At 38.8% G+C, this 12678-nt stretch overlaps 1 protein-coding gene across 1 annotated transcript in view; it reads left to right on the forward strand.

Moving 5' to 3' along the window:
• The window catches only part of TOX (thymocyte selection associated high mobility group box), a 230972-nt gene that overhangs the window by 129934 nt on the left and 88360 nt on the right, over nucleotides 1-12678 (forward strand). Inside the window, 1 exon segment of the mRNA XM_009289269.2 lies at nucleotides 5070-5312. Within this exon segment, the coding sequence (XP_009287544.1) occupies nucleotides 5070-5312 (243 nt within the window).

Consider the following 12678-nt stretch of genomic DNA (forward strand, 5'->3'; position numbering starts at 1 on the left):
AGTACTTAAGCAAAGGGGCTTTATTTTCATTTCCTTCTTTCTCCTTACTCCCATTTCCTCAGTTCTTATGCAGCAGATTGTGCAAGCATTTCCCTTATTTTTCTGATAGCAATGAGTATCTGGGTTCATCGAAAATAAATACTAGAATTTTTTTTGTGTGTGTTATTAGCACAGCAGGATGCTTAGCCCTAATTTGAGTTACGTGTTGCTAAAGCAAAGAACTGACCTTTGACATATACCACCCACCCCCCAGTTTTGCCCCCCTTCCATAGCTTGTTGCTGGATTTGGCCAGGCTAAGTGGCATAAAAGGTAAATTGAAGGGGACCAACGAGGTCATTGTTCAGGAACGAAAGCTTGGACTTGGGTTGGACAGTGGATCAGGGTTAAGTGTTCATATCATTTTATTCTGGCAAGCTTTTCTCATAAAATTATAGGCTAAGGTGGCATAGATAATGAAGTCTTTTGATCTCAGAGTGGGCATTTCAAAGATCATCTGCTTTATGAAGTTTCCATCATTTGAGGCAGAAATGTCACAAATATTTAACCAGAAGCATAGAATATTGTCCTTTAGATTTGGGAAGACGTCCTTGATTCAAACAGCTTTTTCATATTTTTATGCCTATAAATAGCCCAAATTTAAGGATGCTCAGTTCTGAGGTTCCCACTCTGTAGCTCCCATCTGAAATATACTGAAATCTGCTTATAATAAATACAAGTGTAATGAAAAACCTCTTTATAATAAAGTAAAATTAAAGCCCGTGTCTGTTCAGTGCTATGCAGTGGGTTTAATGGTGTTACTTTGCAGAGAGCTTTCTCTCTGGAATGTAATAAAGGTCCAGGAAGTTCCACTAAACTGAAGAGCTGATAAACACCTCATGTACTCCCACAGTCATGAGATGAAAGCGAAACCACTGGCAAAGTTCCTAGCAGCTCTGTGGTAAAGTAAATAAAGCATTTACTGCTACTCTTTTTTGATTCAAAAGTGAAAAGGCGAGCTTGCTAGTATTAATGTGACCAGTAGAATGAAAAGGAGCTATTCCATGTCTTTCTGAATAGAGAAAGTCCTGCTGATAGTAAAGCCAACTATGAAGGAAAATACCCTTGGGGGGTGGGGGAAGACACTAACCTTTCTCCCCACCCCCAAGAAAAACTTAACAGAGCTGAAGATACAGGCCACCATTTATTATTAATAAGTATGAGCTGTACTTATGAATTGTAATTGGATACGGGGAGTGTAGCCTTCCCTAATGCTTTTGATGGTAGATAACTGCTTTCATTAGAAATTCCAGATAAATGGCTTGGGTTGGAAGAAGAGATGCTCAAAGAAAGTGCAGGGGTCGGGACAGGATGATGGGAGTGGGAGCTCTTGCTGCAGGGAAAACCTCGGGCCTGGCCTTGTGCTGGAGTTCCCTTAAATGTTTTTTGGGTAACAACGCAACGTTCCAGGAGAGACCATTGCTAGCACTGGATCAGTTGCATCAAGGGGACTCCAGATGGTTCCTCAAGAAGGCTTTCCCAATGGCGAGGAGAGAGACGGCAGGATAGTAGGAGAGGGTGTTTGAAGCTTGTAGCTGCTATTGGCAGGACAAGCATATGTCCTGTTCCTCACTCCTTCCCTCCATGTGCAAGTTGCAACAGCCTTGTTTCTGGGATATGTTGGGTTTGCTGCAAATGTATATAGGATTATTTGTTTCTGATGTACCAATGTACCGAGTCATTACAAGCATCTTGAACAATGCTCCTGGACAACACAAACTGGAGTACTGTCACGTTACTGTTGAAGTAGCTTCCCTGAGGAAGTTATCTGTATGTTACATACACACATACTAATTCTGGAAATACCAGAGTGGCTGAAAAATGTTAGGTGAATAGGGTGCTCTGCAGATGCTTTCAAATATCTATCCATACCATTAGCATATGGCTTGGATTCTGCCTAGCTTTACTGAAGTAGTAAAATAGTTTATGTCTTTAAAAAAAAAAAGGAAAAAAAGAAAAGAAAAAACATTATAGGAAGTACTAGTGCTTGAATTATATGTTGTTTCGGTGAGTTATTATTGCTTTTACTACACTACTTCTATTACTTTAAGAAGCTTATTTAAGTGCAGTTGACCGTGATGTGGTAGGTGATGTGGGATCAAATACACTCTAACTGGTTCACAAGCAATAACCATGGTGTGATTTTTTTAAAATAATCAGAGAGCAACTGTCTATTTAAAATGCTTAGCAAATATATATAACATTATTATATAGTTACACACCACACAGCTTGAGTTGTGGAGTTTTATGCTACTAGTGTATTACTTCCTTTTTAATAAATGAAGCCAATGTCCTAATGGCAGTTCAATTGCTTCCACCATTTTTGAAGTGTTACTAATTAAAGACACATTTGAAACACAGCAAATCAAAGTTTAACTGAAGTAAAACCTGGACTATCCACATATGGCATGCAAAAAGGGTGTACAAATAAGACAGTAGATTTGCTGAATGCCCCCAGTGTTAATGGTGTAGGCACACCCAGCCTGTCAATATTTGGTTTAGGAATATTTGCTTTTAGTAGCGAATGTAAGTTGAAGTCCCTTCTTCTTGTTAAAGAAGTGGTGAGAGAATACTGTAGATCCTTGTCCTACTCTTGCTTAAGGAAAGTAGGAGGGCAGGTCTCTCTTCCTCCTGTAGAAGGTGTTGAGACATCTCAGTTCAGCAAAGATGCAGCACAAGGTATTTTCACTGTAGGACAGTGAGAGAGAGAGAGAAAACAAATGTTGAGTTAACACTTCTTTGTACCTGCAAAATCATGGATGAGAAAACTCTTTTGAGGCCATCAGTCTTTTGGGACAGTAGCAAAGACAGTGTTGAACACAAGATGTCCTCTTTTCACAGCTCTTGAGTCCCTCCTGGTAGCTGTAGGTGACATGGATCCAAGCTCACCAGGATTACAGTAACCAAATCTAAGTGTACTTGTGTGGGATAGTGCTGGTCCAGAATAGCATTATGGGTGTTGTCCCTCCCTTCATTTCTGTTCCTCGCAGCTTTGTTATTGTGGTGTTAGACCTTAAGCTCACTTTAGACACCTTTCTTTTCATCATCAATTTAATATAATAGTAATTAGCAAATAGGTAGTGTATACAGTGTCCATAATACTTTTATTTGGTTTTGCACAGTTTATACATTGTGATTGAGTAAATATGACGTGTTCTTTTTGTCATGGGTAAGTCTCCTCTCCATTTAGTGAGGGTCTATTTTTACTGTATGTATTTCCTCTCTTGAAGATGTCTCCGCTGATGGCTACATCATGGCTTCTAAAAGCAGGGGCAAGTATGACTTACCAATGGCAGTAGACTCACACCAACTTCCCATTAAGGAGAGGGCAGGGGCAAGGGGAGAGCAAACTCCTGTGCTGGAGATGAGAAACACAGCTGGAAAGCATAGGCAGAATCAAAGTCCTCATGCATAAGGATGGCGATATCACTGCCAGACCTTTTCCTCTCCCTGTCCTGTTGTTTTCATTCTTTGGGATTTTACTTTGGCCTTTGCAGTCTAGCCTTCCTGTTCTATTTCATACTAAGATATTTGGTAACAGGTGTAAACCTTGTTGGGAAACAAGCAAAGCAACCAAAACCATGACAATGTGCCCTCGAGTAGGTTATTCTGTGTTCAGCAGCTCACTGAAAACATGTAACACTCTTTGTTGTTGGTCTGATTTAAGTTTTTATATCCACGCTCGTACAGAGGAGAGTAACCGCAGGCATCAGGGAGGACACTATTACTATGATGACTAATGAAAAACCCCTTTGTTTATAATTGGGCATTGATTCTTCCCTTGCCCTTCTGCATGAATTCATGCACCATACTGTCCTCCATTTGCAAACTCATATTGGGGAAAACTTTTTCTTCTAATAGCTGCTTTTTAAAATTGTGGCCTCCTTTTCATCTTTTCTGAAGACACTTTGCAGGAGCAGAACATATTTAAATCCTTGCATTTCCAGAATTAACAAAAGCAGCACTCAGAGCAGGGCTGCGTTGCCGCAGAGGGACAGGAAGGGTGGAACTAGTGCTATAAACCTCGTGACTGTGGGCGTGGGATGTGCAAAGACTGATCACTTGCAAAGGAGATGAGAACTGTGGCTGTTCTCAGAAAAGCAGAGCAGGCTTTCAGGCTGAACCACTGCAGCTGACCCCTTTAACTCTTGATTTGGATCATGTATCTAACCCTGCTCACCTTTTTCCTTTAAGAAATATAAGCATACCCATCCCTATCCCTCAAATGAGCCTACCTGCTGTACAAAGAATATAGATAAATAATAGCAATTATCCACCTTGGTGCATTACTCTGACTTTGCCTGTGGCTTTTCCTTGGATGAGATTGAGTTGGATGACTTAATGGCAGCAGACAACAAATGACTAAACAGTTGCTTTGTGGATTAACTAATTTAGATGACTGACAAAATGTATGTATCATTGAGTTTATAGATTAAGAATGGAAAAACCAGTGTTTTTGAGATACCATAAATGTATTTTTGTAAACACAAAGTATATTCATACAAAATATGTACTACTTCTGTATTCATTTGGGTTTTTTTTTTGTAGCAGAACAAATGCATGGTTCTCCTGTAAGCCTAAAAGCGGTATCTTTCTTCTTCACTATATAGTTCTTGATCTGAGTAGCAGGGAGCCTTATGAACCATTTTGAGCCAATGTCAATTTTATAAATTGCATTCCCTTTTCCACAATTCCCATGAAAAAGGTATTCAGCTAGATGAACACTCTTGGAAAATTTTAATAGGACCCTTGAAATCTGAATTCAGCTTGTTTAAAAAAAATCTCTTTCTAATGGAAGCTGTGAAAGTATCAGAGATTCTTATGCCTTAGAGGCAATTTTTCTTCCATACATAATGGTGAAACTCCACTGTTATAATAGATGAGTGTTTAAAATATTCTCTTTGTTAAATTGAAGCTCCTGCTTAGAAGTATGCGAGTTGGGCTCTTTTTGTTTGTTTTGTGTGACTTTTATTATTATTCTTGATCAGTATTCATATGATTTTCATAGCACTTTCCGTATTTTTTTTTCCAGTCTTTTCCTGGCCCAAGTCTTGAAAGTGAAGATTTTAACATACCTCCTATAACTCCTCCGTCATTGCCTGACCACTCCCTGGTGCACTTGAATGAGATAGAGTCTGGGTACCACTCTCTGTGTCATCCCATGAACCACAACGGCCTCCTTCCATTCCACCCACAAAACATGGATCTACCCGAAATTACAGTTTCCAACATGCTTGGCCAAGACGGGGCACTGCTTTCCAATTCCCTCTCTGTGGTAAGCATTTTTAGTCTTTCCCTCTGTACTACTTTAAGTTACGAAATTGTGGAAATACAGACCTGCTTGAAATCCTCTGATGGGCCAGCTCCTGCACCACTCAAGTCATGGAGCGAGCTGGCCTGACTCTGGGTTTTACATCGCACTCCCTATGTCAAATCCTTCCCCCACCGGAGGCGGTGGAGGTTTTACAGCTGAGTTCCTCAAAGCCAGGATGTTACCCGCTGTCTTGAGTAGAATTACTCCTGCTTTACATGGATGTAAATAATGAAAAAAGGAGGCTCCAGGCTTTGACTTCCACTGGAGCAGGGTTTGGATCCAGATGGCCGTTGTTCTGTGTTTGTCTGACGAGCCTCTTTCCATTCTCATTTGCATGTGCTGAGAGATGCACAAAAATTTAATATCCCCTTTCTTGTTTACCGCAGGTTTGGAAAACAACAAATGTTATTTCTGATTCCAGGCCAAATCTTATAGCCTTTTTACAGTTCCCAGTCCTTAGCCAGCCAGAATCCAATTGAAATGACTGGACGATTTGCTTATAAAGTCTGTCAGATAGTCATTATGGTTGTAATCGTGGGAAGCCTGATATTATAAATCACTTCTTTGAATGTTAAATTGCTTGCAACAACTGCAGAGCTACTTTACATGTTACATTTTCAAGTGGGCTCTACGAATAATTAGTATACTTCTTGCATAGCAGCTCCAGACAAGACCGTTTTACGGAAGAGGGCATTATTTCATGTCTATGTACAATTCTAAGTCAAAGAGTTAAAAAACCCATGGAAGAGGATGGGGCCTGGCGTTGTGTGGGGCTCACTGGACTTCAGGCACTCTGCGAGGTGGGCTGCCCAGAAACTGCAGATCCAGACAGCTGAGGTTAAGGATCTGCCATTCCTAGAGATCCAAGTGTCTGGGCTTCTCACTGGACGATCAGAGGCTTAGGGTACCGTGTCCCAGCTGGGATGGTCTGCACTTAAGGACTGAGACTGTTTAGGGTTCCAGCTTGCTAGCTCCCCATCACATTACCTAAAAAAAAAACCAAAAAACCAAAAAACCAGCCCTGGGAGCCTGAGAGCTGAGGCAGCATATGGAGGTTTGTGGGCTGAGCGATCTAGGCTCAGCTCCCCATCAGCCCCTCAGACTAACAGCCCAAGAGCCAGCGGCTGGGGGGCCGTGGTGGCCAGAAAACAGTTAGTTTACAACAAAAATCTGCCTTGTCACAGAGCTTCATTGCAACTAAATTAAAATAAAGCTGCCTTGATTTTGAGGAGCTCTGCATTCCCTCTGAGGATGTCCAACGAGCTGTACTGCAGGGGGGCTAGTCTTGGCTTCTTAGGGGCTGCTTAGCTGTTGTTGATTTACTAGGATGCTGCACGCTTTGTGTTTGAGGTCAGAATATGACCCCAGGCTTATGTTCAATAATGGAAGGAGAGGGGGAGAGGCAGATTTTCAGATTTAGAGAAATATAAATATACTTCGTGGAAATGTTTTGAATTTTGCTTCCATTTCTACAAAGCTAATGGCATGCATTAAAGAGCATGAGCTAAATCTTGTGTGGGGTTCTGAGAATCAGATGTATGAAAGGACTTGAAAAAGTAAGAGAACCGCTTGGCACTCCAGTCAAGACAAGCAGTACTTCATTGAATTGACCTCTTTTGAGCCATGGCTATGGCTCAAAACTACGCATTCTTTTAAGCTCTGATGTTCCACATTAACCTCTTGCAACAAGCTCTGAACAAAGGGCCTTGAGAGTTTGTAGATCATCACAGTGAATTATTGCATCGAGGGCAAATACAAAAAAAGCTGAATAATATAACTAGGCAATTTTGCTATTGGGACTTAGTGCAGATCAGAAAAAATGAAAATCAGACCTCAAGAAAATATGTGCTAAATTTTATCAGTCATTTCTGAGGATTCGTTCAATAAATAAAACATGATCCTTGAAGCATCATGGGCTAAGTCAGCTGTTTTCCCTAACTTGCATGCCCTTCGCACACAAGAGGGCCTTTTAACTAGCAATAGTTTTAACTCAAACTGGCTTGTCTGTTAAGGGGATTAAGCTACATCTCACGTTAGTACAACTGGTAGGATGTTAACATCACAATTTTGTACGGTTCAAACACTGTTTAGCAGTATAGTTGCTCTGATTTGAATTTGATAATTTGAGAGGAATTAGCTTGAGGGAGATAATTTAAGTTAATTCTCCAGTGAATTCAGTGCCTTCTTCAGTGAACAGAATGGCCCCATTGTCCTTTTGGCTTTCCATTGATGAAGAAAGACAGAGGATTTTGTAGAGTTAGCATTCTTTACTTAGCTTTGAAGGTCTTCTTTATAATCCAGAACCTTGTACATTTTTTTCTCCAGTATGACTCTTTTCTCTTGCTATTACTCATCTCTAAGTTTCCTTTTTACTATCTCATCAAACTCTGATCCATTTAACAAGTACTTGCCTAAATCACTTTTATATTGCCTCACATCGAAAATAATGTATAAGTTTCTCCAATCTATCTAAACTCTTGGTGCCATATAGTTTCTGGTATATCAACTACCGCTTAGTGTATTTGGAAACCATGTATCTCGCTTCATTTTTCAGGGCACTAATGAGTATTTTTAGAAAAATTATTCTTAGAAATGAATCTGTTGACTGTTCTCTATCCCTAATTAATTTTACATCTTCAGCAAATTTTGCTTATATTGGGACAAATTCAGCTGCAGTGCAATGTGCCTCTGATTGAATTTGGTCTATTTGTTTTTTTTACTTTCAACATCCTTCCCTTCAGCCAGTTTTTAACCCATGTTGGTATTTTAGCAATAGTACCTTCCTTTTTGTCTGTGTTAGAACTAGTGAGTGGTTTTCAGTTGGTGTTTTTATAGACAAAGCCTTAATCAATGCTAGCCAAACAAGAGAAAGGAAACACAGTGAGCTCAGAAACAAAGTAGGAAAATAGCTTGTACACTTACTGTAGCATTTTTCTTTCATCTCAGCTACCAGGTGTTTTCAGATGAGGATTTCCATGATTTTGGACAGATTGAAAATCGAGGATGTACTCCTCTTAAAAATCCTTCAAAACTCCCCCCATTAGAAGTCCCGGTTTCATACTGTGCAGCACTCCCTCCAAGCTGCAGATGAAATCCCTTTGAGTAAGGATTGCAGGATTTGCCCCAAGCTCTGTAAGAATTCTCCTCTGTGGAAGTGCTTAAACACACACAATAAAAGCCCACTACCAGCTCAGTGAATTCTTATTAGGGATCAGCTTCTTACAGATTTTTTACACTGTGGGAATTCTTTCTGAAAAATTTTACAATGCTGGGAGATGAAAATTTCCCATTGCCATTTACCGTGTCTGATACTTAAATTTGGAATTAGCCTTCTTTGAAGTTTTTTTGATTGATTGGACTTCCTATTGCACCCCCGCTACTTTAATAAAAAAATAAAATCACTAAAATTTCTCATTATTCTGCTGTCAGCGCATATAGTGGCTTCTATGTTTGTGTATTTCTGTTTTCTGCTTAGGTGACATACAGGCATATACACACATGCACACGCTCACTAATTTATACTGTGCTGTCACATACAGATTTCTTTAGATGCTCATTATATCTGGATATTGGGGGTTCAGAAGCCTACAGAATTTGTGCAGAATGTGACGCATGGTCCAGCCCCAGCAAGGTCAGCCGCATGTGGGAGCTCTCTAAAGCCCTCCTTCAAAATGGACATGACTTCTATTCCTGCTTCTTAAGTGGATCCAATTAGATACAGATAGAGCTGTTTAGTGAAGATGTACTGATGGTCTGTAGGCATATTTGTTTCTACATAACGGAATAGGGATCCCCTCCTGATTTGCTACAGTTGAAGGTAGCCCCATGTAGGTTTGGTTCAGTTGCAGTTGGGGCTTGACCTGCCAGCACTTCTCTGTTTGCATGAATTTTCCTGAAATATTCCAAGGACCACAAGAAATACCCTTCTAACATTTGCAAACAAATGCATGTGTATACCATCCCTATGAGAATGTGTGTTTATCTGTAAAAATGCTTTTGGATGTGTTCTATAAAATGAGTTTTACTGTGTGTTCATTTTATCAACAAAATTGTAGACATTTCGGCTTCTTTAGTATATCCTATAGATGATTGCTTTTTTCCCCAAGAAACCAGGGTTAAAAAATCACAGTGCTGTTTTTACATAGAGGAAAAAAGACCTATTTTTGGAATGCTTTAATTTGTAATCTTGTGCTGATCTTTTTGAAAATGTGGCTCATGATGGTATACTATAGAAAATTTACAAGAAAGAAATAAAAGATATTTTAGTTTCTTGAAATGCTTCAAATTTCTGGGTTTGAAGTTTAAAGTGGAAAAGATGTTAAAAGGCAATAAAATCAGGGGATTTATTTCCCAAATGCTCCACTTGTGCTGGCAACAAAAGCCAGCATAATGTATATACTTAGGTTTATTGTCATTTTTAGTATACAGTCAAGACACACTTTGAATTCAAAGGCTACTGTACAACTGTTTTGACAACCACCACATCAGTAGGTAATGTGCAGGACATATGAAACTGGAGCAAAAATGTTTCTTTAGGTCTATAGGGAGTGCAGTACATCAATGAATTCAGATATATTAGAGCAGCATGAATTTCTAATATGTTGTTTTTATGGAAAAGACCACTGGCATATTGAATAATGCTGCTTTCAAAGCAGAGCAGAAAATGTGATTACAGACAATTTCATTGCTGTTTTTAAAATAAATATTTTCAAAATCTTGAGGTATTTTATTTCATGTAATGCATAAAATATGTAACAGTGGACTAGAGCTAAAGATCTTCTAGGACACCGAAGAGTAGATGATGTCAGCTATAATTATTCAGATGTGGAATAATAGAAGCATTAGTTTAAAATAAAATGCATGTCACAAAGGCCCATGTCCTTATATTAAAAAAAGGCAATAAAAAGCTTTTTTTTTTTGCACACTTTGACAGAAGAATAAAGGCAATGAATAATTATTTAACATTATGCCCCAATTCATCAAAGCCTGAAAAATTACATTATACTTTTTCATGAATTATATTTTTTAGATATGCAGCCCATGAGAGAGTAATATCTTAAACAAAATGTGGCACTGTATAACAGTGAAGAAAGCAGACAGCTACTTTTTTTTTCATTTTTCATCTCAGGTAGAATGAAACTAGTATTTCTTATTCACAGTACAGTTGCTAATAAATCCAATACAGGAGATTGTTGTTGTTGTAGCTGGGATGTATTTAAGAGATTCTGTTTTACCAGTTTCATACATATTAGTTTAAATCCAGTATTCATGACTCATCTTGAGGCTAGACCTATACGGCTGATTTTATTTTGGCACCTTTAAGCGTTAGTTCAAACTACTGAGTCAAACAGAAATTTTTTATTTCTGATGAACAAGTTGAATACTTTCATAACAAAACAAAAGATTTGCCCCTTCTAACCTAAGCGTGGAGATTTGAATCATGCTTGGATACCTTTTTCTAGCTTGTATTGCATGCCAGTGGTAGAAGATACTTTTAGTCTCTGGTGAATACTTCACATTTGTGTCTCATTACCAGGCTCTGGTCTTCAGTTTACATCAAAATTTACTGTTATGCTACACAGACCTGCTGCTACCCCAAATTTTATTGCAGTGATTTATTGCCATCAGAATCACCAAATCATAAAGCTAAGGTCATGGAACACCTTGTGTTAAAGTATTTTTTTTTTCTCTTATTAAGCAACTTTGTATTCTTGCAGGATATCTTTCTTTTCCGTTTTTGGTTTGTTTTTTTTTTTAAACCCATATTTTACAAGCTGGATTTGCTCACTGATATAAGCCTTGTGTGGCAAAAGGTTACAGTAGTTAGTGTGTGTTTTTTCAAACAGCCTAACTATAGGGATGCACAGCCAAATCTTCAGCTGATGTCAGCCGGCATAACTTTATTGTCTTCAGTAGAATTATGATGATTTATTCCATCCAGGGCTCTGGGACATCATGTTTATCTTTCCTTACTTCTGATGTCTGCTCCACTCTTTTGGCATCAGAAAGACAACAGGAAGGATATGTAGAGGAGCTGATTAAGATGTAACTTGATCAAGGTTTTATAAATACCTGCATATTGCATATCTGCTAGTAGAAGGCTCTCCACCGTGCTACAAAGAAGCATTAAAACATCCGATGTCTAGAAATTACAGCTGTATAAAATCAGACTGGAAACAAAGCATGCATTTTTAACAGTGATAGAGATTTACCATTTAGATAATGTACTATGGGAGGTGGTTGGTTCTCTGTACCTAAGGATTGAAATAAAGATGGGGCATCTCTCAAAAAGACTTGCTCTATCTAGGACTGGTCTAATAACCCCCCACCACAGCGGGGGGCCTAGAACCTTCCTGTGGGTCACATTGTCCCTCGGGGGCTCTCGGCAGTAAACATTAGTCCATGCATACATGGTAGGGGGAACATCGCTGGTAGCACCTCAACTGGTAGCACCTCTACAGTTTTTCCCTCACAAGAGAAAATCAGCAGAGTGAAAGAAAGTACCCTGTGGGTGCAGGCTACCGATGGACCCCACCTTCTCGAGGTCAACTAGTGTTAGAATTGCTGTGAGAATATTTATGGCTGTTGTTTTTCATGAACTTTGCTTTTTTTTTGGTCTTAAAGTATCTGGTAAAGCTATACTTTCTGTCTGTAAGTGCTAAGAACTTACCTTAAAGATGGAGAAAGTAAATATTTGCTCATTACTGTAGGAAAATATTTGTACACAAATGACCAGAACTCTTTTTAGAATAATTCCAGGTCTCATTTTTTAAATTACCAATGAAGCTGTTGATTTACTGTCAATTGGGAAATACAGCATTCTGCTTATCTGAACGTGGTTGTTGAGACTCCATGTGGCTCACATGTTTCACAAATTCAGTAGGAAAACAATTTCAGTATAATTTCAAGAAGGAATAACAAGGTGGCATATTTTATTTTTTAAAACAACCTTCTGTAGAAAATGCTTTGGTGAACTTTTTTCACAACAGCTACCCCATTGTCTGATAGGAATTTATCTGCTACATAAAAAAGGAAGAAAAAAAAAGTGTAGCAGTATTAATTATTGTTTCTTAGACTTTAACCAGATAGGCACAGGCTAAGACATGATGAATGTGACACAGAGAGAAAGCCTTCAGTTGCGGTTGGTAGATTATACAACACCTCACATGTAAAATACTCACAGGAGTGATTAATGCATAAGCAGCATCATAGCTGCAAGTGTCAAACAAAACAGATAATAGAGTATGTAAATAGAGAAAACATAACTCAGAAAATGTCAGAAATTCAGGGGTTTCAGCAGCAGAGATTGTTGACTTTAATCTGCTGC

Source organism: Aptenodytes forsteri, unplaced genomic scaffold (assembly GCF_000699145.1).
Source record: "Aptenodytes forsteri isolate BGI_AS27 unplaced genomic scaffold, ASM69914v1 Scaffold139, whole genome shotgun sequence".
Taxonomy (NCBI): Eukaryota; Metazoa; Chordata; class Aves; order Sphenisciformes; family Spheniscidae; genus Aptenodytes; species Aptenodytes forsteri.